Here is a 27,905-nt window from a genome sequence, read left to right on the forward strand (position 1 = left end):
TTAAGATAGTTGTATATATAGTTTCTCTTAGTTCATTGAAAAGAAAATTTCGTGCTAATATTGTTTGGACAAGATATCATGCCTACATTTTGTACTCTGAATAAATGCTATGAAGACAATACACAATGTATTAATAATTGTAACTCTCCTACTAACCTGTTTTGAAACTTTTATTGTTATTTTTTCTCTTTAAATTAAAAAATAAGTAAAATTTGATGAGAGCAAAACCATTTCTCTTTGTTTCAAAGTGGTGTATGTAATTTTCAGCAGCGCTTTTATCAGCACTAGCTGCTGCATCATGCCTAATTATGCTATAAACCCCATTTCTTACTTCAAAATTGTAAATCCATCCTTTGCATGAAATGTTTCACCATTATCACTCATTGAGGGATTATTCCTTATGATATCTGCATTTATAGCCCTAGCTTTTTTCAGAAATTATAGACTCAGAGAGTATACAACCTGCCATCTGCGTGTCATTTATCCACACTAATAATAGCCTTTCTACTCATATAAACCTGCTGATTATTACATACTAATTTGAGTAACACCTTTAGCAACACTAGCTTCCTTATACAAATGTTTTGTCTGTATGTTTGTCAAGATAGTGTATTTTGACATACTGTACATATGTGACATACATCAGATGAATGCCACTCTAGGTGTCCAAAATTTCCTGCTTCTTTCTTACTGAGATTATTTTTTTAACCTTCCCTTCTTAGCTACATTTCTAGCTTTTGGGAGGCCATATTGATAGCATTAACAATAGTGACTGTATAATCATTGACCAAAATCAAGTCCACAGACACGTGTATCTGGCATAAGACTGACAGTTACAGATGCTTACATATGCTTTTTTTGCATCATGTATCCTTGTTTACAACTACATAATCAGCTGGCATTTGAGTTGTAACATAAGGCTAAACCTAAATATCTGGTCATAACTCAACTTATCTGTACATGAGGCCAGTTGTAACTCATATTCCCTCAATCTACTCTGATTTGTTTTTTTCTATGCTATGAGGTCTTTGTACTTTATGATGAAAATGTGCGCTACTACTCTGCCATGGAGCTATAGAATGAAACTTCTAGAAACTGTGAGCCAAGTAAAACTTTCCTTCTTTAACTTGTGGGTGTCAGGTATTGTTTTTCCAGCAAGAAATAAGTAATTAATACAATATTTCAATGGAGATAAATGTTACCTTTTCCCACCAAATCAAGACTTTTGTTCTTTGAAAATCTCAAAACTGACCTAATATCATCTCATATCTCAGAGTAGGCATTTGGTCAACCTCAGCTAAGCAACACGAAGAAAAATAGCTGAATTAGGAAAAAATGATCTGACACATGGGCTTTCCTAAAGTGCTGTTCTTGCCTCCCATTTGAAATCACCCTGCTCTGTCAGCTCATCTGCTGTATGGTCTTTTTCCTGTGTATGTGCCAGAGTCTTGAATTTTGGGCTTCAGCATGAATACAGAGATAGCTTTGTGCATTTAGACAGTGATATGTTGCTGTATCTCAGTTTTCATATTTGGGACATGAGCACATCAAGGTAAGTGTACACAGATCAAGTATGTCTTTGCTCCATCAAGGAAACCAAATTTTCCCTGGATTGTCCACTCCTATCACATTTAATATGGCACTCAAACATTTTTTCTCGTAGTACTAGGAACCTAGAATGTTTTCAAGGGTAATAGATATAGGACCGATACTTTCCTTATACTTTAATATTTTAATCCAAACATAGATGCCTCATGATAGGGGTCATGATAAAGTTCTGAGCATATTGTGGACAAGAAAATATCACATGATGAATGCTTTCCTATGGGAAATATTCAGTGGCAGAGAGAAAGACCAGACCAAAGAAGAAAGATTAAAAAGCCATGGAATATGACCCTGAAGCAGACCCCAAGAGAGGCAGGATACAGTAGAATTTCAAACAAATGCTTCAGTAAAGTGTATGTAGAGACACGTTAAGAGTCACAGAAATGCTTTCAGCTCTTATCTCTCCAAGTATGCTACATATGATTATATACTTCCTAAAATATTCTTCTACAAAATATTCTTAAGTATACTGAAATATTAATAAAGATGACACAATAAACAAAGCATTCTATTAACTTACCATGCAAGGGTATTAGAGTTGCCTTTCCTGGGCCAAATAGTAAATACACAATATTGTTTTCCCATAGGGACTGCTGAGATTACTGCCACTATCAAGCACTTGAAACATGCAGGAGTGGTTGTGCCAACTACATCTCCACTTAATGCTTTAATTTGGTCTGTGCAGAACATGGATGGATTTTGAAGAATAATGGTACATTACCAGAAACTGAATTGTTTTGACTCCAATTGCAGCTCCTGTACCTGATATGGTATCTTTACTTGAGAAGATTAACACATCTCCTGGTAGTTGGTATGCAGCTATTAATTTGGGATTGGGTCATCTGAAATAATTTTCTTTCAGTGAAAAACACCAGGAATACACCTTCATTGTCCTACCTCAAGGTTATATTAACTCTCCAGCCCTGTGTCACAACTTAATCTGCAGGAATCTTGATTGCCCTTCTCTTCCACAAGGCACTATATTATGTCCATATTACACTACATTATGCCCATTGGACCAGGTAAGAAGGACTTAGAAACTGCTGTGGATTTGTAAGTTAAAAATATGAGAGCCTGGGGACGGGAAATAAGTCATACTAAAATTGATGGTCCTCTCAGTGAAATTTCTAGTAGTCAAATCATGTGGGTCATGTACAAATATCCCTTTAAGGTAAAGGAAAAGTTGTTGATTTGGCTTCACCTACAACCAAGAAAGAGGCACAATGTCTAGTGGGCCTCTTTGGATATTGGAGGCAACACATTCCTCACTTAGGTGCTTTACTCTGGCTCATTTACTGATTAAGAAACATGCTACGTTTGAGTGGGGCCTTGAAGAAAAGGCTCTCCAACAGGTCCATGTTTGCTGTGCAGACTGCTCTGCCCTACGGGCTCATATGATCCAGCAGTTCATATTTAAAGTGCCAGTGGCTGGTAGGGATGCTGCCTGTAGTCTCTCTGTGGTCTCTGGCAAGTGCTCATATATCAATTGCTATGGAAACCTTTAGGATTTTGGAGTAAGACTCTACCATCTTCTGCAGACAGCTACGCAGCCTTTGCAAAACAGTTCTTGGCATGGTACTCAGCAATAGTGGAAAGTGAAGGGTTGACCATGGTACACCAGGTTACCAGGCAACCTGAGCCTCTTAGCATCAGCTCAGTTTTGTCTGATCCACCAAGGAATAAGTTGATTTTGCACAAAAACAATTTATCTTTAAATAGAAACTGTATGTGTGATCAAGACAGTGCATGTCCAGAAGGTATAAGTAAGTTACATGAAGAAGTTCCTCAGATGCCCATGGCTCCTACAATTTTATAACACCTTCTTTCCCAACATGCACCTATCACCTCATGGTTTGTACTAGAAATTCAGCTATTAGGGGAAAAAAGGCTAACCACTGTTTATGCATAGTTCCAAAGTGGGCAATTTTTGTACCAGGAAGAACAGCGATGCCCATCAACTGAAAGGGAAAACTTTCCCCTTGTCATTTTCATCTCATGATTCTGAGGAAAGACTCTAAAGATGGAGATAAAGTGCTTAAAGATGTGACTGACCCAGATTTTCAAGGGCAAATTAGACTATTACTCCACAATGGAGGAAAGAAAGAATATACTGAGAGTGCAGGAGATCCCTTACTAAAGACCTTACAATGTCTTCTAGCATTGCCATGCTGTTATTAAAGTTGAAGGAAAACTGTAACAATCCAATTGTATGCAGAGCAGACATAACATGTTAGGTATATCTCTGAACTCATCCTTGTATCTGGGAGCTATGGTTTAAGGAAATGTGTGTAGTTGTGAAGTTGTCAGGGGGATTGTGATAGTTAATTGTGTCAAGCTGAGTACTACATGCCCAACTAAATTTGCCCAGCAAATTATGGATGTGGAGGACCTACTCTAGAGAGGAATGTTGCCAGAATGTTATTTAAAAAAAAAAAAAAAAAGGAAGGCTTACAAGTGTTTCAGTGGAGGAGCTCCAGTGTTCACTGTCACCCTGGAAGCCATCACCTGGTTTCCAGCACAGATTCTTCAGTCTCTAGCTCAGACGCTGCAGTCTCCTGGAACAGATCCTTTATTCTGCTCACATGGACTTGTATGAGACACTACAGTGGATTCCACTCCTTCAACTGGACTTTTTGGATATTCAGGGCCCAGAGAGACTTTTTGCACTCTTCCACATCTGAGTGTGTTGGCAGCGACTGTAAGCCAATCTTGTAAATTCACACATATTGTATATCACACATTGAAATTATTTCTCTAGTAAACACTAACATATAACTCATGATATACTTTATTAAACAAGGCACAGCCAATCTGATTTGTTACAGTCAGAAACTCGGAGAAGTATGGTTTATTCTTTGGTATAAATTATGGTAAAATTACCAATGAATTAAAAGTAATAAAATATAACCATGAAAAGTAAAATATTGATATTAAGAAAACAAAATCTTATGTAAATTACAATACTGACTTCAACATGAAAGCAAAATAGGCAAAATTATGTGCTATATATAATTAAATTGGGATATACATAGGCATCTAGTTAAGACATGAAAAATGAAACATTTGCTAATCTACAAGTTGTTTGTAAACAAATGAGCTTTTATAAAATATATTCACGTCTCTACAATATGCATATATTTACACATACTTTGTAACATCAAAGTCATCATTTGTACACAGAATATGAGGTGTATACACCAAGAAAAGTACAATCAAAACTAGTGGGACACCTCAATTAAAAACCTATTAAAATATTCTAGCAGGCCATACCTCCCAATAGTAAATGCAAAACAAAATCAAAACTACATAAAATACCTTATTTGGAAGTGAGAAATACACTTCAATTGACCTTGTTTTATTAGAAGATACTATATATTAGGTTCAAAGAAAATAGTTTACATAAAATATGTCAATATTATTTCTAGTAAAGATGACAGATACATAATTCAGTTATTTAAAAAAGATTTACTGAAAAACACACAATACATTCTAGGAGATCTCTGTCTGGCAGTGCATTTTCTGGAAAACTCATGAAGAAATAGTGACATCAAATTTTTCATTTATATGTGTACAGATCTCTATTACATGAGGAATTTTCACAGGTTTTTCAAAATAGGCTTACATATATAATGTCACTCTCCAATGTGATATCTTTCATGTAGTTGATAAAAAATGTGTTCAATAAATGGTTCTCCCACATTGTTTATATACATAGGTTTCCTCTCCTTGTGAGATCAGGTATATAAAATGAAGACTTACTAGCAAATCTTTTTCTACATGCCTCATATGCACATGGTTTCTTGTCTGTGTGAGTTCTTTCACATATTTGACAAGACTGGTGTGTAGCAAATGCCTTCCCATATTGTTTGCAAATATGTTTCTCCCCAGTGTGAGTTCTTTCATGGCTTTTATAATTCCTCCTTATTGTGAATGCTTTTCCACATTGCTTGAACACATAACAGTTCTTCCCACTGTGTGTTCTTTCATGTTCTTGAGAAGATCAGTGTGTAGTGAATGCCTTCCCACATTGCTTGTGCACATAAGGTTTCTCCCCAGTGTAATGTCTTTCATGAATCTGACAATACTGGTGTGTAGCAAATGCCTTCCTGCACTACTTACACACATATGATTTCTCCAGTGTAACTCTTCTCATGTATTTTACAATTACACCATATGCTGAATATTTTTACACATTGCTTGCACAATAAGGGTTCTCCTTAGTGTGAGTTCTTTTATGTCTTTTATAACTACATCTCATAGTGAATGCTTTTCCACATTGCTTGCACACATAAGGCTTCTCTCCAGTGAGAATTCTTTCATGTATCTGACAATCTTTGTGTGAAGTGAATGCCTTCCCACATGGCTTGCACACATAAGGTTTCTCTCCAGTGTGTGCTCTTTCATGTATTTGACAAGATAGGTGTGTAGTGAATGCCTTCCTACGTTGCTCACACACATAAGTTTTCTCCCCTGTGTGAATTCTTTCATGTATGTTAGAATAAGTCTTTGTAGTGAATACTTTTCCACATTGCTTGCACACATAAGGTTTCTCTCCAGAGTGAGACCTTTCATGTCTTGTATAATTACTCCTTATAGTGAATGCCTTCCCACATTGCTTGCGCATGTAAGGTTTCTCCCCAGTGTGAGTTCTTTCATGTACAGTATAAGAACACTTTGTAGTGAATGCTTTCCCACAGTGCTTGCACACATAAGGTTTCTCCCCTGTGTGAATTTTTTCATGTATTTTAGAATATTTCTTTGTAGTGAATGTTTTTCCACATTGCTTGCACACATAGGGTTTCTCCTCACAGTGAGTTCTTTCATGTGTTTGATAATAACTTTGGTGAAAGCTCTCCCACACTGTTTACATACATAAATTGTCTCCTCATTATCAGTACTTTCATGGCTTTGACATTGAGTGTGTCTGCTCAAGGATTTCCCACATTGCTTACCTATATAAGGTTTCACCCCAGTATGACTACTTTCATGTCTTTGGCAACAACTGTGTGTATGATATGCTTTTCCACATTGTTTACATGCATAGGGGTTTTCTTCCATGTGAATCATTTCAAGAATTTTATAAGTTTGAGTGTTGAAGGTTTTTCCAAATTGCGTGCATATGTATGGCTTCTTCCCAGTGTGAATTCTTTCATGGATTTGAAGACCATTGTGGGTGTGGGAGTCTTTCACACTATTCTGACCAACAATGGTCTTCTCTCGAGGGTGAGTTCTTTCACTAAGTTCAGAGTAGGATTTCCCACATTTCTCATACCGATACGGTGCCTGTCCATTCGTTGACCTTGCGTGCTTCTCAAAGGATTGGAAATCACTGCTGGTTTTCCCATGTTCATTACCTTTAGTCAGCTTGTCATCAAATCCCAACTACTCATGTGGTTTCTCTCCAGGGTGAGGTGAGATGTGCACATTTATTGATAAATGCCCAGTCAGGGGCTCTCTACAAACAAGACTTCCACATGGCTTTAAAGCAGCTTCCTGCATGTCCATACTATCATGTGGAGTTTGAAGGAATATGTTTTCCTGTTGATTGTAAATTGTATATTGATAGAATTTTGCTTCCTCTTCATTTCTGTTAAGAAACAAAATAGCAGTGACAATGAAAAGGTCTCCATGTCAGTAATTTTGTAGGACAATTTAGGCTTGATGCATGCTAAGAAATTTTCAGAGTGAATAGGCTGAACGCCATGGGGGATGCCTTCAAAAAGCATATTTAATATATTTATCATTGTGAGGTAGAGTACATCTTTTTTTTTTAACTAGATAGAATATCCTTCTTTTTTGGCTGACTATATATATATAGTGTTGAGAATGAAACAATAAAATACATTTCTAGGGGTTTTTTTATTTCTTCTTTTGAGAGAGATTTTCAATGATCATTCATTTGGTCAGGGTGAACTTCGTGTTGTCATCCTGCTGGCTCAGCTTACCAGAGTGCTGTGCTTATATGACAGCACCAACATGTTGAGCCTATTCCACATTCTCCTTTTCCATACCTACAGTGATTGACACCTAGTCTGTTACCAGAGCTTAGGTATTATGAATTAGTTCCAGAACTTCGCTGTTGCGAATATCCATGCAAACCATGCTTTGAGCTTAAGTACATGGGTATCACTAAGATATGATACTTTTAAATACCTTCAGAATATACATAGAGGGTTTCGCCTGGATCAAATGCAAACTTTTGGGCTGGGGATATAGTGGAAGAAGTGCCTGCCTGGCAAGTGCAAGGTCCTGAGTTTGATTCCTGGTACCAAAATTTTTCAAAAAGCAAACTTTTACTTTTATTTTTTGAGACATCTGTATATTGAATATAAAAGTAGTTCTGTTTTATATTCTTACCAATAATGTTTAAGGGTGGATTCTAAGAATTTTAAAGCATGAATGCACACAGCTCTCCAGAGGATGTTTTCACACATAACAAAACACTAACATGCACATGGATTTTGAATGGTGCTCTTTGGTTAGCAGTGTTTTAGATAATGTACGTCTCATATTCATTTATATACATAAACAGGTACCTTGAGGATGAATTCCTGCCACAGTTCAAGATTTACTCTTTTCATATATGCCTATACACAGTAGCTAAATGCAACTTCATACATTTTCTTTTTTCGGTTTGTTTGTTTTTTTGTTTTTTGTGGTATCAGGGATCAAACTCACGACCTTACGCTTGCCAGGCAGGGGCTTATGCCACTGAGATATCCCCAGCCCTTCCATACATTTTCTTGATGTTGATCATGAAAGAATTTCTCTTTATACAAATGTATGAGATAGCATCTCTTGTGGCACAATGTCACCAACTTAATTTCCTACACTGAAATATTTCTGCATTCAGTTTCAAGTTATACAAAATCAATCTGTATGCATATCGGAAAATTTTTTGTGACATTAAATAAATTTGAAATTGGCCTGATTTGCTTGTAAAGTTTGCTTGTAATATTTCTGTTCACATACAGACTCTTGAGAAATATTGCTTTTCCTTTTGACTGGAAATTACCTTACATTTCTTGAGTAATTTTTGTATTTGTCTTCCACTCGCTGGTTGTCCCAAGTTCTTCCTGAATTGTACACAGAGAAATACAAAAAGCCATCACATCATTATATAAAATTAGCAGTTAGATTCATGGTATAATGTAAAAAGGATGGAGATACTGTTCAAAATGTTTTCACATTCTATTTAACAAATCTGTACCCATCAGCAAGACCCAATATTCTTTCATTGTATATATGAGAAAACGATGTCATCCTTACCTATAGCATTTATATTCCTAAATGTTTCCCACATCACATCTCTGTAGAGCTTCTTTTGGGATGTATTCAGCAGAGGCCACTCCTCCTTGATGAAGGTCACCATTACATCCTCCATGGTCACTGCCTCCTAAATAACCACATATATATTTCTTGAAAAAAGGTTGACACTCCTACCCTGAGAATTTGAATTTCTCTTGTAAATGCTGAATTGAGGTTCTTCCATCAAATAAAATGCCATGTTTGTCACAAAACCCATATGTACACACATATCTTCACAAGCAATTCTATTGCTAGATTGCTTCTCTCTTTCAGACCAACAACAAAATAGAAGCACTGCTTGCCTGGTAGAGTAACAGAAGTCGCATTTGTGCACTGTTTCCAAAGTAGAGTTCATAAAGGCAGCCTGCAAATGAGTATTTCAAAAAAGGGGGGGGTAGAAAAATATCAATGAATGGTTACGACAGACCACAGATTATCCCTCCATTCAAATCTGATTATTCCTACAACTAACTCATTCTTTTTTAGACTCTACGTAGGCAGTATTTTTAGAAAAAAAACTTTACTGAACATTAAATAAAGTATATGCATTTTGTTCCTTATTTACTCTTTGGTTTGTCACACCAGAGAAACCATGTACATTTACACATGTGTGTCCAATTTGCTTCACTTGAGAGTATGATGTCAAAGTCCACCCATTTAGCTAGTAATGCTTCAAGCTTATACTTCTTTAGGGCACAGTAGTACTCCACTTTATTAAAAAAAGACAGTTGATGGACATTTGGGATGTTTTCAAAATTTACCTATTACCAACTACTCCAGTATAAACATGGGTGTTTACATATCACTGTGGTCTGATGCCTTTAATTCTTTTGGGGAGAAACCAAGAAAGGGAATACCTGGGTCAAATGGATTCTCTAGTTTTTGATTTTTGAGGAATCTGAGAAGAAAATGTTTAAATGAGTAGGGGGACACTGGAGAGGTGGGGGGAAGGAAAGAAGGGACAAGAAAAAAGAATAGTACAAAAGGAAACAGTGTTACAAATAAAGAGAGGGAGAGGGTCTGAAGGGATGGCAGGAGAGTGGAAGAAAATAAAAGCAAGATATACTATGTACAAGTACAAGTTCCCAAGATGAATGTTTTGACTACATATATCAAAAGAATACCAAAAAAGAAAAAAAAGTTTTATTAATAATATTAAAATGGCAATAGAAAAACAATATTTTTGGAACAAGTCGATGGACAAAAACTAGGGATCAGGTGGCATATTTTCTTACAGATTAGTTACACTAAATGTTCACCCTGTACTCAGATACAAGAATTCCTAGGATTGTCTAAGTGAGATTAATGTGGGGCAGTACCTGTATAAAATATATTGAACACATTCAAAAGGAAGATATCCCAAAGCCATTTGGCACTAATTAACAAAAGGAAAACTTCAGGTTATGTTACTTATGTAGGTAAAATACAAGAGTGTACCATCTAGATTTTGAAATACATACTAAGTACATGCCTCTTTTGCTCTGAAAATAAAGCACTTTGATTACTTTCAGATAAATTTAATATATGGTATCAGCACTTGGGAGACTAATATAGGAGGATTTCCATGAATCTGATCATTGCCAGGAGTTCAAAATCCAGCCCCAGCTCTCAGGTAACATCAAGGCCCACCAAGATCTCAAAGTGAAGTCCTGTGTCAGACTACCCCCATAAAAAGAGAACTTAAAGAAAACATTGTGTCATTTACAAGTCACTTCTTTGCAGTGTTCAAAAAGCTACAACTGTGCAGTATAACAGAAGACTGACAACATTCAGCACCTCATGACCAAGGCGATAACTTGCACACTTTATATAAAACATATTCATGTAACACATTTTGTCACAATACATGTTTTGTAGAAAGGATGAGAAATGGATCTCAGGAGAGCAAGGCAGCCTTCTCAGGTTCCACATGTAAACAGAATAGTTATGCATGATGCACATGGAAATTAAATGGTACCCTCCTGAACAACCAGTGGGTCACTGATGAAATTAAAGAAGAAATTCAACAGTTTCTAAAATTAAATGATAATGACAATAAAACTTATATCAGACTTATGGGACACAATGAAAGCAATCCTAAGAGGTACATTTATAGCAGTGAATACCCATATCAGGAAAACAGAGCAAGCACAAAAAACAACTTAATGACAAACCTCAAATTTCTAGAGCAAGAAAGGTACACTAAGACAAAGCTCATATGAACGAGAAAATTATAAAGATCAGAGCAGAAATTAACACACTGGAGACTTAAAAAAAATACTAAGAATCAATGAATCAAAGAGTTTGTCCTTTGAAAGATTAAAGAAAATCAACAAACCCTTACCAATGCTATCAAATGAAGGAAAGAAAAATCTCAAATCCATGCAAATAGGAAAGAAAAGGGTGAAATCACACACACACAAAAATCCTTCAGAAATCTAGAAGATCATCTATACCTACTTTGAAAACCTGTATTCTCATAAGATAGAATATGCAGAAGAAATGCACAGATTCCTCCACACATATGAATTACCAAAGCTGAATTAAGATGACATAAAAATCATAAATAAACTAATTACAATCAGTGAGATCAATGATGTAATTAAGGGCATAGTGGGCATAGTGGCACATGACTGTAATCCCAACACTCGGGAGGCTGAGGCAGGAGGATCATTGCAAGTTTGAGACCAGCCTGGCTACAAAGTGAGATCAAGGCCAGCCTGAACTGGAGAGTGAGACCTTGTCTCAAAAAGGAAAAAAAAAAAACAAAACAAAGCAACAAAAAAAAGCCCAGGCCCTGACTGATTCACTGCTGAATTCTACAAGAAATTTAGATTAGACCTAACACTACTACTTCTCAAGCTCTTTAATGAAATTGAAAGGGAAGCAATACTCCCAAATTCATTCCTCAAAGCAAGCATTACCCTGACACCAAAACAGGAGACAGACCTAAATAAGAAAGAGAGTTATAGGCCAATCTCCCTCATGATTACAGATCCAAAAATCCTCAGTAAGATACTGGCAAACAGAATGCTGCAAATCATCAAGAAGATTAAACACCATCATGAAGTAGGATTCATTCCAGGGATTCAGGGATACCTCAACATAGGTAAATCAATAAATATAATACACCATATTAACAGAGCCAAAAACAAAAATCATATGATCATCTCAGTAGATACAGAAAAAGTTTTCACAAACTCCAGTACCCATTCACGATAAAAAAGAAAAAAAAACCTATGGAAAATTGGAATTGATGTTCTTTATTTCAATTTAAAAAAAAAAAAAAAAAAACCTATGGAAAATTGGAATTGATGTTCTTTATTTCAATTTGATAAAAGTCATCCATGATGAAACAACTGCCCACATCAAAGTAAATGGACAAAAAACAGAAAGCTTTTTTTCCAAATCAGGAACAAGACAAGGATGTCCACTGTCTCCAGTCTTGTTTAACATAGTCCTGGAAAATTTAGCTGGAGCAATTAGACTACAGGAAGAAATAAAATTAATAAAAAGAAAGGAACAAGTGAAATTATCATTATTTGCAGAGGACAGGATTCTCTACATAGAAGACCCCAAAAACTCCATTAAAAAACTGCTAGAGGGGCTGGGGATTTAGCTCAGTGGCAAAGCGCCTGCCTGGCAAGCGCAACATTGTGAGTTCGGTTCCCGGTACTGGAGAAAAAAAAAAAAGATTTAAGTAAAAAAACTGCTAGATTTAATAAGCAAATTCAGCAGCATACCTGGATACAAAAATCAACACATAAAAATCAATGGCATTCCTGTACACAAATAACAAACTCACTGGAAGAAACTGGAGAAACACCACCTTTCACAATATCATATAAAAAAGTAAAATACCTAGGAATAAATCTAATGAAGGATGTAAAAGACGTCTACACTGAAAACTACAGTACTCTGAAAAAGAAGATTGACGTGGGTATCAGAAAATGAAAAGATATCCCTTGCTCTTGGGTAGGAAGACCCTGTATATTGAAAATTGCCACATTTCTAAAACTGTTATATAAATTTAATGTGATTCCGATCTAAATTCCAATAGTATATCTCACATAATTAGAGAAAATAATACTAAAATTCATTTGGAATCGAATAGCAAAGGCAATTCTGGGCAACAAAGGCAAGACAGGGGATATCACAGTCCCTGACTTGAACTTATACAATTAAATGCCGATATCATGTATTTTGTGTAACTAATTTAAGTGTATTAACCATTGTTACCTTCTTATTATCATGTTTTGAAATTTTTTTTCTTTATACTAAAAAAAAACAATAATAGGGAGAAAAACAGAAAATAAAATATGGAAACAGCATTAAAAAATCCAGAAATAAGAAAATATTCATAAATAAAATTTTAAAGAAAAACATATTAAAGTGACCTTGAAAAGATACAAAATTAAGTTATAATTTCTGGAAAGCAAAGATAATTTATGAAATTAAAACATATCCCAAAAAATGCCCAAACAAAGAAAAAAGCCCAAAGTAGTGTTCCCCAATCCAAACAGTATGATACTGTTCTCCTGATCTGGCTGCTCTGAAGAATCTGGTTAGTACAGCACTCAAAACAGGAAATATACTGGACCTGGCTGCATGCATCTATAATCCTTGCACTCATGAGGCAGAAGCAGGAGCATCTCTTGAATATGTGGCCAGCCTGGGCTACACGGTGAGTTCAAGTCTAGCCAGAACTGCATACTGAGACCCTATCTCAAAATAAATGCACACACAAAAATAAAAATAGGAATCAATCTGGTACATGTCGTGTTCTACACAGAAGCATATGAAGAGTGGAAAGAATGAGTCTACAGATGCTACCTGAGTGTCAAAAAGAAAATATCTTGATCAACCCAAAGGAAGCTGAGGCCTTGCTTCTCCCTCCGGACTCCCTGCCGTCTGTCACGGGGAGACCTCCTCGCCTGATCCACTTGCCCTCTCTGGCCACTGACCCCACATGTCCCATCCTGCGTGAGTGCATCTCCATCCACATTGGCCAGGCTGGTGTCCAGATTGGCAATGCTGCTGGGAGCTCTACTGCCTGGAACACGGCATGCAGCCTGATGGCAAGATGCCAAGTGACCACACCATTGGGGGTGGAGATGACTCCTTCAACACCTTCTTCAGTGAGACTGGTGCTGGCAAACACATGCCCAGGGCCGTGTTTGTAGACCTGGAACCTGCAGTCGTGGATGAAGTATGTGCTGCTACATACTGCCAGCTTTTCCACCCTGATCAGCGCATCACAGGCAAGGAAGATGCTGCCAATAACTATGCCCGTAGGCACTATATCATTGGCAAAGAGATCACTGACCTGGTCTTAGAGCAAATTCGGAAACTGGCTGACCAGTGCAGAAGTCTGCAGGGCTTCCTGGTTTTTCACAGTTCTAGCGGGGGCACTGGCTCTGGGTTCACCTCCCTGCTGATGGAGCACCTCTCTGTCAACTATGGCAAGAAATCCAAGCTGGAATTCTCCATTTACCCAGCTCCCCAGATCTCCAAGCTGTAACAGAGCCCTACAACTCCATCCTCACCACCCACACCACCATGGAGCACTCTGATTGTGCCTTTATGGTAGACAACGAGGCCATCTATGACATCTGTCCTAGAAACCTCGATATTGAGCAACCCACCTACATTAACCTCAGCTGCCTTATTAGCCAGATTGTGTCTTCCATTACGGCATCCCTCAGATCTGAAGGAGCCCTAAATGTTGATCTGGCAGAATTCCAAACCAACCTGGTGCCCTGTCCCTGCACCCACTTCCCTCTGGCCACCTATGCCCCTGTCATCTCTGCTGAGAAAGCCTATCACAAACAGCTTACTGTGACAGAGATCACCAATGCCTGCTTTGAGCCAGCCAACCAGCTGGTAAAATGTGACCCTCACCACGGTAAATACATGGCTTGCCGCTATTGTACCGCAGTGATGTGGTCCCCAGAGACGTCAACACTGCCTCTGCCACCATCAAGACCAAGCGCAGCATCCAGTTTGTGCACTGGTGTCCCACTGGCTTCACGGTCGGCATTACATACAGCCTCCCACCGTGGTGCCTGGTGGAGACCTGGCCAAGGTACAGTGGGCTGTGTGCATGCTGAGCAACACCACAGCCATCGCTGAGGCCTGGGCTCGCCTGGACCACAAGCCTGATCTGATGTACACCAAGCGTGCCTTCGTTCACTGTTACATGGGTGAGGGGATGGAGGAAGGAGAGTTTTCTGTGGCCCGGGAGGACGTGGCTGCCCTCAAGAAGGATTATGAGGAGGTTGGAACAGATAGTGCTGAGGGAGAGGAGGACAATAAAGAGTACTAATCTTTCTGCTGTGGTTTTACACTCCGTTGTCTCACCTTACGTTTTTCTGCTTTTTGTAACTGTTAAAGCCTAAACTGAATAAAAACGTTTCCATTAAAAAAAAAAAAAAGGAAGTTGAAAGTAAAATTTATTGAAAATAAACAAAGTATACCTGATCGAGCACACACCATTGGTAAGCCTTGGATCCTTTAAACTTGCTCACCACACAAATCCTTATCTGTATTTGGGGAAATTTATGTAACACAAAGCAAAGTTCATAATAAAATGCTAAATGTCTCATGTACTTTATTGAATATAACATCCTTTACTAGCACAGTGTATAACATACTAGTGATTTAATTGTCCACCTGGAGTGTCCTGATTCTGACAGAGCCGTGACTTACTACTGCTATCCCCAATCATAAGCAAGTACTGTAGCATGTACCCCTAGTGTGAAAAATGAGTAAAATTTAAATTAAAAAGTAAGATTTGCATTAAATAACTTCTTTTTCTTGTCATTGCTATAGATGTAACTCAGGGCTTCATGAACATTACATAAGTTAGTTTAAAGTCTAGATACACCCAAAAATATTTATTTAATATTGAGAAAGGGTCTTGTTCAGTTATGCAGGCTGTGCTTGCTGATTTAATACTCTTGTCTCAGTTTCTCAGGTGATGTCACTAGGTGTGCTCCACAATGACTCAGTGATATTCACTTTACCCAAAGCACTGAAATCATGGTAAATCCTGGTGATTTGAGAACCCCAATCTTAAACCGACAAAGTGATACAGGTCATACCAGTAATCATGTAGGTGGAAAATGTATCAAAACTTTTCCATGACCTGGGAACTTAGCAACACCTGGTCTCAAAAAAAAACTACATAAATAAAAATGAAAATTTGAGTGGATGTATCTTAGGGCAAATTTCCTAAATTCAGTCCCTGTAGAATAACAAACATCAAAAATGGCAAAAACACCTCGGAATCTTTTGTATCCAGGAGAAACCCCTTCCTATTCTACCACAAAGATGATGCCTACCATTTCAAACCTACAACAAGACCAGTTTCCTAATTTCCAATTCTGCTTCAAAAATTATTAGCTAAGCTGATAAGGCATTAAAGGAATGTTTATCCAATCCTAAATTCCCCCCATTCTTTAAGCCTGTGACCTATGACCCAATCCCAGACCAACCCAGCAGACAGTCCTTCATTTAGTACCACAGTATAAAAAAATCTGAAGCCAGGATTTTATTGCTATAGTTCCTGACTGATGATATCCCTCACCAAAGTGCCCTGCTGTCCCATTTCCTTTTGCTTCATTCCTCTTGCCTCTTCAAAAAACCCTTTTGACCTATTCATTCATAGTTTGCAGACCTTAACTATGGAAATTTACCCCTACTTCAAAATTTGGTTTTTTTCTTTGTTTGGTGGCTTTGAGATAGTCTCACTATTAGTTCAAGCTGGGCTTGAACTTACTTTGTAGCACAGGCTGTCCTTGAACTTACAAGGATCCTCCTGCCTCAGCTTCCTGAGTGCAAGGATAACTGGTGTGCACCACCACTCTAGGCTCAATGCTTGTTTTTATATCCATCTCAATCATTGTTTCAACTTTTAAAATAATGTCTAGAAACAGTCCACAGAATACTTCAATTATTTCCCAGATGAAATCCCTTTTCCTTTCCAGTCATACCAATATCACACATATATGTCCCTGTACATGCCACAGTTCAGTGCATATTTCTGTGTGAGTTTAACAGGCACCCCTTTCAGGAAATTGTTCGTAGCAGAAACACTTTTCCCTCCTTTAATAATACATTAACATCCCTCCATCTTTCTCAGCATTCTAAACTCCATAGAAAATCTCATTTAAATATTCTTAAAGTAGGAGCTGGGGATTTAGCTCAGCGGCACAGTGCCTGCCTGGCAAGCGCAAGGTCGTGAGTTCGATTCCCAGTACCAGAAAAAAACCTAAATAAATAAATATTCTTAAAATAAAGAATAATTTACTTTATTAGCATATAAATAAGGCATCTACCGAGGAAAGGGCCTGAGACAGAGTTAGGAAATAGGACATTTTTATAACAGTTGAAATGAGAATACAATTACCTACAATGTTTGAGCAACAGTAAACTTTCTGCCTAACAAGGAATGCAGCCATCTTCCTGCTAAAAGGAGTTGCAGTCACGCCCTACTGAGCTCCTGAGTTTCCAGGAATTTAAAATACAAAATAACCAGTTTTCTCTCTAAAAGTCCAGTCTCTTTTAAACCATGCATGCTGACGAAATTGGTTAGAGATCATGAGATCAGAGTGGTTGTTTTCAATCCAGAGACATCTTTGATAGGTGGTCATGAAGCAACTTCTGAGAAGGAAAGATTTAGCGTTGTGCTCTGATTTTCTATAATTACCTCTGGCGGACCTAGCAAACACACGACCACCACACTGAGATGCTTCCTGGAAATCAGGGAGTTCTGAGTATTATTTCCAGTAAGATCTCTCCTAATGGCCTCTTTTTGGGTCACAACCTTATTTCTCGATGTTGTGAGACCAGGAGAACTGTCCATGAAGTAAAACCATTGTGAGTAAAGATCTTACATAAATCATTATTCCTATAAAGGAAAGCGCATCAGAATCACAGCAGACTTCTCAACACATACCTCAAATCAAGGAGAATTTGGAATGAGGTATTCCAAGCCCTAAAAGAAAAGTACCTACAACCCAGATTCATGTACCCCACAAAATTTTCTCAAAATCAGTTGAGAAATAACATACTTTCATAACAAAGAACAACTAAATAAATTCAGAATCACCAAATCAGTTCTTCAGAATGCTCTGAAGGTATATTAGAAAGAGAAAATGAAGACCACAAGCATAAGAACACCAACAGAAAGAAGACACTAGGCAGGGCAAGGAAGGAAACAGAGGGGAAACACAGGGAACCAACAGCAGGAAAATAACATGAAAAAGATAAGCCAAAACATATCAGTTATACCCAGCCTTGTAAATGGTCTCAACTCACCAATCAAAAAGAAACAGACTGGCACAATAGACCAAGTAGCAAGATGTAACAATATGCTGCATTCACAAAACACATGTAACTCAAAAAGAAATTCATAGACTGAAAATCAAAGGATAAAAAACAGCACTCCATGTCAGAGGAACACTGAAAAAAATAGGGCCAGCTATTCTATTCACAGACAATGCGAACTTCAAGCCAAGACTAATCAAAAGAGACTAAGAAGGTCACTATCTATTTCTTGGGGGAAAACTTCAAGAACAAGAAATAACAATCACATATATATAAAATACAAGTGCAACCAACAACATAAAACAAATATTAACACACATGAAAAATCAAATAAGCACTAATACAACTGTAACAGGGGACCTTAATATGCCACTCTTACAATTAGCTGGATCCACTAGACTCACAATTAACAAAGAAATATCAGAATTAAAACAAACCTGGGAGGAGCTGGGGATTTAGCTCAGCAGCACAGCACCTGCCTAGCAAGTGCAAGGTCATGAGTTCAGTTCCTGGTACCAGAAAAAAAAAAAAGCAAAAAAACAAACCTGGGAACAAATTGATCTAGTAGTTGTCTACAGAGTGTTCCACCTCACAACATCAGAATACATATCCTTCTCAGCTGCACATGAGACAGTCTCCAAAATAGACCATAAAATATACTTAAGTAAATACAGAAGAATTCAAATCATCCCATGCATATTATCTGGCCATACTGCAATCAAATTAGAAATCAATGGTAAAAGAAAGCACAGAACTATATAAACACATAGAAATTAAACAACACTCTACTGAACAACAAATGGGCCACAGAGAACATGAAAAATAAAAGAATATGTACGATTAAACAATAACACAGATAAAACATACCAGAACTTCTGGGATGAAAGGAAAGCAGTCCTATGAGGGAAGTTTATAGTGATGAATTCTCACATCAGGAAAACAGAACAAGCTCCAGGAAACAATCTAATGTTAAACCTCAGACTTCTAGAAAAAAGGACAAATCAAACCCAAAGCTCATCCAAGAGAAGAAATTATAAATGTAAGAGCAGAAATTAATGCAATTGAGACTAAGAAAGCAATATGAAAAATCAGTGAATCAAAGAGTTGGTTCTTTGAAAAATAAAACTGACAAACCGTACTAAGTGCTCTACCAATTAGCATCATTACCAGGAACGTTAAACATTTCTTCACATGTCCATCATCTTTATAAATACCCTCTAATTTGGTAATGTGTGGACAGAGTTGGAAATCAAGTATTTTTGTCATTACAATGAAGTCCAGGATTGAGAAGACAGCTTGTGGGAGGCTCTGCATCCTAAATTTTTGTCCAGTTCATCAATGCCAGGTGTCTTAGTTACCCTCCTGTCACTGGGACAAAATACCCGACACATTGAAAGAGTTATTTTGGCTCAAATCTTTAAACGAAGACAAAACAAGTTGCTTAAGGAGCATTGCAGTGGAAACATGCTCAACTCCTCACAGCAAAAAGCAGAGAAAAATGGTAAGCGCTGCAGACAAAAATACAGTGTTCCACCACATGTCCCAAATGACCTTCTCACAACCAGGCCTCAGGGCCTTATAGCACACGCACTTATGAACTTATCAACGGATGAATCAACCAAAAACTGTGAAGTCCACAGAATCCAATCAGGGTCCAAACAAAGCGGATATGTAGGGGATATTTCAGACATAAACCACAACACAAGGTCTTCTGCTGGAAGAGACAGGGGACACAAGACAGCACAGTGCCATTCAAACACAAACATCACACATGAGTCAGCAGATCCACCACAGCTGTCCAGCTGTCAGCACTCACTATGATGAGAAGTGATCCAGCAGGCACTGCCCTGCCCATGACAGTGCTTTGGACATGCTTAAGTCACCTCATTTGCACAGCACAGGATGCTGAGGACCTGGCAGTTTCTCAGCCTCACTTCAAGACCCAGAAATGAACAGGGCATAAAAGGAGCAGTTAACATACAGGACTAAGGCTTCACAGCTGATGCACATAGGTCTAGGTCCTGCTAAGTTGGGTCTGTCTACATCCAACTGACCTTATGCCTCCACTACAGCCCCATTCCTGTATCAGGTCAGTGGTCCCCGCACATCACCATTTCCAAGAATAGGGGTCTCCCAAGGCCCTTCCCATATAACCTGCAGTCAGCAAATCCCAGAGCCAGTCAGTGTGAGCCAGCTAGTGGGTCTTTCAGCTACACATTGGGAGCGTCTGAGTTGGGTTCCTGACAGAGGAAGATTCTTTATTCTGGACAGCAGGCCTGATTGGACAATTTACCTAGAACCAGCCTTTCACTGTTACTCCATTTCATGTCTTCTCAGCTAAAAAGGGCAGACAACATACAGTACCTGTCTGAGAGTAACACAAATGATAGACTATTACCAAAACCCTTCCCAACACAGGCTTCTTGCCTAAATATGGATTTCAGCCAAAATAAAACTTAACATCATTAAGGCAGAATGCACTCCTAGATGTCCAGAGCTGCCGCTGCTGTCTTACTGAATTCAACGGGCTCTTGCTGAGTGTTGTCTCTGCAAATCAGTCCACAAGTACACTCCTGCACTTCCAGACTGTGTATCACACTGAGAAAACCCCCGTACTCAAAGAAGAACTGCACTACAGACCAGGTGGGACCAAATGGAATAAATAGAAGGAAAGGTTTAGCGTTGTCAGAGGACAGAAATATAAATGATGCACCTGGTTTCACCATGCAGCTTTTTCCATACCTTATCTCACAATCTATTTATTTTTAGCAAAGAATACAAAAATATGCTAAAAAGAAAATATAGTACCTGATAAAGAAAGAAAATGGCATGCTACATTAACAATATTATCTCAAATGAATTAAGATAAAAGAATAGGAAACATTTCTAATGTCTGAGACAGGCAATGTACTTCATCGAAGATCACAAATAACCTAAATTCTGAATACAAATCACTTTCCTCACCAGGAACACCAGAATGATTGCTGAAAAGCGGCAGCACCCTCAGTCACCCTCAATCTTTATGATGAGGCAGGGTCTCACAAGTATTCAAAACAGCAAACTCTCTATAGAAGAACTTCCCCAAATCACAGTTTGAAAGCCTCCCTCTTCCACTCATTCATTTCAGGTAAGTTCTGCCACTGAGTCAGGTAACAGAGCATCTTGATGATCAGCCTAATTGGTTTGACAGATAACCAGGATATTAGTAAAGCATAGGTCTGGGTGAATGCACAAACCTCCAAACCAACTGCACATGAGATTCCTTTTTCCTATCATGCTGCAGTTGCTTACAGACAGCAGCCACTCTAGAGCTGTTCTAGGCATACAGAGGCCAAAACAAGGATGAACTGCAGCCCAGAATACACCAAGAAGCAGTACATTGCCATACATTTGGTTTTCAACATGGGCCTCTTCTTAGTCACTGGCCGTAAGTTCCTATTGCTAAGCCCATGTTATTCACCTATGTCCAACCAACTTTCAGTTGAATGAGACAAAGATTCTCAGTCCACAAAGTGACATTGCTTTGCTTCTGAGTTTACACATGAGGTGAACATACTGTGAGGTATTATTTGTTATTAGAAAGCAGAACTGGGGGTTGCAGCACAGTAGTGCGGTGTTTGCCTAGCATGCATGAAGCCCTGATTCAACACTCATACTGGAATAAAAAAAGCAAACAAAAATGCCAAAATCTTATTTTCATATCTCAAAATGTACCAATCAAATAATCAAGTGTGAATTATCTACTTTTTCCTGTGCATTGCTGATTCTCTCACCATTCTAGCTGTATCTTGTCACAAGATGCTGTGCCTAAGAATTTGCATGTTTTGTTTACCTTTTGAAAATAATCTCTGGACTCCCACACAGGACTCTGACCCATCTAGTCATGTCTTTCAGAAATACTTCACATTTAAGAACTACCTCTTCTTTTCAAAACGTATAACTGCCCTAATGTTAAATGCTCCTGAGGTTTGATCTCTTCCTTTAATTTAAGTTACCCATGAGAAGCTCTGCCACAAGGCATATGGTGACCATTTAGGTGCACACTAGTGACTTTATTTTGACTTTTCTTCATGGCCTATTAAGTCACAGAGTTTAGGAAAACAGGCATAGGATATGAAATTATTGGGACATAGGCTAGAGACTGTGATCCAAGAACTAAGATTCTTGAGATCTCTCAAGTGAACATACTGTGTTTTGTATGCTAATAATATGATCAAAGGCTGGATAAACCTGGTAGCTTCTGGATAGCATATAACTGGCATGCAGAAAGACAAAGAAATGTTTACAAGCTGATATTTTAAAAGCAATTTTCTTCACAGTTATCCATTAGGTTAAAATATTGAGTCTCCTACTTGATCCGTGAAAAAGGAAAAGAAAACTGACAAGAAGTTAAAGACAAAGAACTAATTAATTTGTGCAAAACAAAGTCTTCTTCAAAAATTCTTACACTATATTTTAACCAAAACTTTAGGGTTGGTTAATACTGAGATGCATAAACATCTTGAGATCTCCACACAGAATATTCAATGTCCACACTGTTCTTGCTCCATACATTGAAATATGCACAAAAGCCAACTGTTGTCCTGAGTTCTGTGATTCATTCCAGAAATTAGAACAAAAGAACAAGAGGGTAGGTTGTGAGAATTTTTCTTTGGCCATGTTGAGTAAAAAAAGGTAAGCAAGAACACAAATTTGACTAGCCTAACATCTAAAAGAGTTCTAGTGGAACTACACAAGCACACCTGTGAACTTGAGATAGTGTCAGAATTCCATGGAATTATTAGAGACACAGTTCATGTCTCCAGAGCTAAAGAGCTTGTTGTAGACATAGAAACAAATTACACTACACATTTGTGGGAAGTGTTGTGAATAAAATCACTGTTATTCATTTCTCCTTGTGTGTGACAATTTACACTGTCCACATTTCATTCCACATTAGTTCCAACTCTGGCAACTCACTAGAGTTCAAGCTAAGCATATCACCACTCTACAACTTTTCTGGATCTCCAACAAAACCTGTGTTCTTCAGAGTGTATTCTTTAAGCAGCTAGGACAAACTCTATACAATCAGACATCTGGCCGTGAAGTCATACCTAACCTCATGGTTGCAGACACCTGCTAAATTTTTCACAGTATGTTTGTAAACTGATGGGAAGTTTCTTTATTATGTACACTTGTAGGTATAGAATTACATGAGTTCATAAAAATTACCTGAAAGATTATGTAGATGCTCTATATAGCACCATATCCAAAAAAATAAATTACCTCTGAAAATTAAGACACTGTAATATTACACAAATCCCATCTGAATATCTTAAAAATTTTTGTTTTTCATATTGTAATTTCTTATCTTTAAGCTCTTGAGTTTTCTCATCACTTCATTTACTTCTCAGAACTTCCTAAGGCAATCCATGAAGACATGGTTTATTGGACATACAACTCTTAATGAGTGCACCATGACTCAGTCTTTCTGACCAATAGCAGTAATGGGCACAGATTGCCAATAAGGACACATGATAAATAAAGAACAAAAATACCCCGGAACAGTGGACAGCACACTACAGGAATCCAGTCTGCATCTGAAGACACAAGTGTGCTTTTTGTCCCATTTTAGCTGTGTGAAGTGAGAATGTACTACATTTATCCATCCGATGATTCACCAAGAACTAGCAATTCGTAAACATTTGGAGCTCATGTGGTAATTATAAAGATAAAAGTACCTAATGCACAATATGTCCTGCACATAGGACCTGCATACTTTCTAAATGTAGGATAATAGAGTATAGATACAGGCTTGGAACTTAAAGCGCCTGTAGGGGAAATAATTCCAATGTAGAAAGGCAGATGATGATCAAAGTTAAAGCAGTTATAAGGGTTTCTCAATCAACATAAATTAAAACTACAAGTGGAAATGTTTTCCCTTCAAACTTGCACATGTTTGGTGTCTTGTGTTCTAACTGCTCAGCCCAGTATCTTTTCATTTAAAATTTCAGTCCTATCCCCTTTTCCTGGTTATGTATTCCAAATAATGTGGTCAGAGTGGAACAACACTTTATAGTAATAAAAAAAATGAAAACAAAGTAAAGAAAAAAAAAAAAAACAAGAGCATTTTCCCCCTGTTCCAAGAATTATTATACAGTTGTCTTAATTTGGTTGCTAAGGATAAATGAATAATAAGCATGCAAAACAAGAAACAACCGGATGAGTGTCATGTTCAACAGAGGACTATATGAAGAGTTGAAGGAATGACTCTACAGATGCTACTTCACTTTGAAAGGGGAAATATCCTCATCAACCCAAAGGTAATTGAAGATAAAATGTACTGAAAAGACACAGAACATGAGCAAACATCATAGCTAAGCCTTGGATTCTTTAAAGTTGGTCAACCTATACGTCTTAATGTTCATTTTGGGAAACTTATGTAACTCAAAGCTAATCTGATTATAAAACACTAAATATCTCATATATGTTACTGAACAGAGTACAATGTAAATAACTCGTTGTTCATACTTGCTGTCCTGTTTCTGTCCATGTACCACTGGTGTGAAAAATGAGTCAGTATCAAAATTAAAAGTAAGATTTGCACTAAATAATTTTTCACTTTCTCTTCATTACTAGAGACTTCACTCAGGGCTTCATGCACATTAGACAAGTTACTTTGGAGTTGAGGTACACCCCAAAATATTTCAGATAGAAAAAAGGTCTTGCTCAGCTATCCAGCCTTGTACTGATATTTTCATACTCTTGTCTGTTTCCCAAGTAGCTGGCGTTAAAGGTGTGCACCATCATGCCTCAGTGATGTTTATTTTACCCCACCCTGAAATCTTGGTAAATCATGGTGATTTCAGAACCCCAATCTTCAACTAGCAAGGTGACACATATCTGTGTTCCCAACAGTCAAGGAGGTATAAACTATAAAAATGTCTCCTAAGCCTGGGCAACTTAAAGACTCAAAGAGTAAAAAAAATAAAATAAAATTTATAAAATAAATGAAAATGTGAACTTGGGGGAATGCAGCTCAGGGTAAAATTCTTGAGCTCACTCCCTGTACAATAAAAACATCAAAGACACCTTGAAATCTTTCGTATCCAAGAGAAACCCCTTCCCACTATAAATCAGTGATGCTGTCTACCCTATTTTTAAACTTACAAGACCAGTTTCCTAATTTCTAATTTTGCCTCAAAAATGATTAGGTGAGCTGATCAGTAGCCACAGAAGAAATATTTATCTGTTACTAAATTCTCCTCCTTTCTTTAGGCCTCTGATCTTTGACCTATTCTCAGAACAAGCCGGCAAAAAATCCTTCATTTATTATCAAAATAAGAACAAGTTGACTTCTGGAGAAATTTACTGTTGTAGCTGCTGATTTTTGCCACCCTCACAAATCCCATGCTTTCTCATTCTGTTTCACTTCCATTTGCTCTTGCCTATTCAAAATATCCTTTTATTCTATTCATTCAAGTGCCTGCTGATGTTAACTACGGGAATTTACCCTTACTTCAGTACTTTTCTTTTTGTCCTTTTGTGACACGCTTTCACTATGCAACTCAGGCTTCCTGCAACTCACTTGGTAGCCCAGGCTGGCCTCAAACTCACAGAGATACTCCTGCTTCAGTCTCTAGAGTATCGGGATTACAGACATGGTCCACCATGCCTAGCCAATTACTTCTTTTATGTAACCATCTCATTCAGTGTCTCAACTTTTAAAACAATGTGTAAAAGCAGTTCACAGATTATGAAGCAATTATTTTAGAGACGATTCCCCTTTCCCATTCCAATCATACCAATATCACATGTACACATCCCTGTAGATGCCCCACTTCAAAGCATTTTTCAGTGTGGATTTAAGAGACAGCCCTTTCAGAAAGTTGTTCTTAGCAGGACCACTTTCCCCTCCATGGAAACTCATTAACATCCCCCCATCTTTTTAAACCTTCTAAACTCTATGGAAAGGCTCATTTAAATAGCCTAAATGTAAGGAAAAATTTGTTTTATAATTTAAATAAGGCACCTCGCTAGGGAAGGATCTGAGATAGAAATGAGAAATTAGACAGTTTGGTAAGAATTAAACGAGAATAGAATTACCTAGAATGTTGTAAGAGAGTGAACTTTCTACCCAACAAGCAATGCCAACCCTCCCTACTAAGAGGAATTGCAGCCATGCCTTACTAAGCTCCTGGGTTTCCAGTAATTTAAAATACAAAATAACCCGTGTTTCTCCAAAATTTGTTTCTTTTAGCAGTGCATGAGGAAGAATGGGTTAGAGAGCCTGAGTTCAAAGCAGTAGTTTTAAATCCACAGAGGAGTCTGTGATAGGTGTTCACCAGACAATTCAGAATTGATTTACTATGCTCTGCTTATCTATAATTATCTCTGGATGCAAAGCTACAGGGCAACTCACTCACACTTCCAAAAAGGAGGAAACTATTGTTATCTCCAAAAAATCTCTCCTAACATCTTTTATGGGTTCTCCATATCATTCCTCAATAATATGAGACCATGAACTCTGTTCGTGCAGTAACCAAAATTGCAAGTAGTAGTCTGATGCAAAAAATTACAATGATGATTGTTTTTTAATGCTGAGTAAGACCGATGGATATAGTGCTGTGCCTGGGAAAGACCAAGAAGGTATGTTGGGTTGGCCTGGTGTGGTGACGCATGCTTGTAAGCCCAGCACTTGGGAGGCAGAAGCAGGAAGATTGCTGCGGGTTCAAGACCAGTCTGGGCTTTGTAATGCATTCAGGAACAGCTTGAGCTACATAGAGAGACCTTGTCCCAAAAACCAAACCAAACCAAAAAAAAAAAAAAAAAAATTGCAGTGTCACAGTAAGGTTTTTGTGCGCTAGGGACCCGGAACTGCCCGGTCTGAGCAAAGGGGTAAGTATCACTGACGATGATGCAGCATCAAAGAATAGGAAGACCTAGTATCCAGAGGTAAGCAGGGAGGTTGCAGATTGCCAAAGCTGTTTCTGACCACTTCCATCCAGAACACACCAGATTCCATCCCATCCCCAGCTCCCGTCCCACAACGTCACCACTGCGTTTCTTGAGGGTCTCCCAGGGCTCTTTCAAGGCAGCTCGCAGCCTGTACAAATTATTAAAAAAGGCGGCCTACTCAGCTGGGGGTTCTCAGCCCTGAATCCACGGTGCTCATCAGGGTGCCGCGACACAGGAAGGGCCCTCCTCCTTCGGCCCACCTGATTGGGTAGTTCAGACAGCCCGCAGCTTCAGCGCTGATTGGCTCCTGCTCCATTGCCAGGTAGCTGTACTAACTGGAGAGACAAACCTCTAAGAGCAGAGGTCTCCTCAACTCTTACCTTGTAGATCAAGAAATCTGAGACCAGTCGCTTTCCTTAGATTTCAATCTCACCTCTCCTGAGGAATGCTTGCATTTAAGGGCTTTGCTCCTGGCTTTGCAGAGAGCTGCCCTAGGTTTCTTAATGCACTAGGCGGACTCTTCCTGAAAACGGGTCACGTATCTGCTCAGATGGTTCCAGGATCAATGTCCTGTGGAAGAATTAATCCCCTGATGACTGAAAATGTCGAGGCCAGGCCAGGATTAAGCGGACCAGAGGGAGGCCCTGCTGTTAGCAATGAGGCAGTAAATTTCATTGCTCAAGGCCAGCCTGAACTGTATAGCAAGACCCTGTCTCAAAAAGACAAAATGAAATAAAATTTAAAAG

The 27,905-nt window shown here is 38.2% G+C and overlaps 1 protein-coding gene and 1 pseudogene across 2 annotated transcripts; one reads left to right on the forward strand and one right to left on the reverse strand.

Moving 5' to 3' along the window:
- Positions 1-6,360: 6,360 nt before the first annotated feature.
- On the reverse strand, positions 6,361-27,380 carry LOC102005646 (zinc finger protein 136-like). 2 transcript variants are annotated; one of them, XM_005413498.2, is made up of 5 exons: positions 27,258-27,380; positions 9,216-9,277; positions 8,875-9,001; positions 8,621-8,681; positions 6,361-7,192 (listed from the first exon to the last, which is right to left on the reverse strand). In XM_005413498.2, exons 2-5 carry the CDS (start codon positions 9,237-9,239, stop codon positions 6,988-6,990), a joined length of 417 nt encoding a protein of 138 aa, XP_005413555.1. In that variant the 5' UTR covers positions 9,240-9,277; positions 27,258-27,380; the 3' UTR covers positions 6,361-6,987. The 2 variants fall into 2 exon arrangements, with proteins under 2 accessions (XP_005413555.1, XP_013364830.1); XM_013509376.1 differs by lacking the exon at positions 9,216-9,277.
- LOC102005317 lies at positions 13,943-15,296 on the forward strand (annotated as a pseudogene).
- Positions 27,381-27,905: the final 525 nt, after the last annotated feature.

The sequence above is a fragment of the Chinchilla lanigera genome, unplaced genomic scaffold (assembly GCF_000276665.1).
Source record: "Chinchilla lanigera isolate Chin_1 unplaced genomic scaffold, ChiLan1.0 scaffold00168, whole genome shotgun sequence".
Classification (NCBI taxonomy): Eukaryota; Metazoa; Chordata; class Mammalia; order Rodentia; family Chinchillidae; genus Chinchilla; species Chinchilla lanigera.

Coding starts and splice junctions, on each gene's coding strand:
- LOC102005646 (XM_005413498.2), bottom strand. CDS start 9,239: ATGCGACTTCTGTTACTCTACCAG. Junction 9,002..9,215: donor GACTTCTGTTACTCTACCAG/GCAAGCAGTGCT, acceptor GTGGTTATTTAG/GAGGCAGTGACCATGGAGGA. Junction 7,193..8,620: donor AATTACTCAAGAAATGTAAG/GTAATTTCCAGT, acceptor GTTTCTTAACAG/AAATGAAGAGGAAGCAAAAT.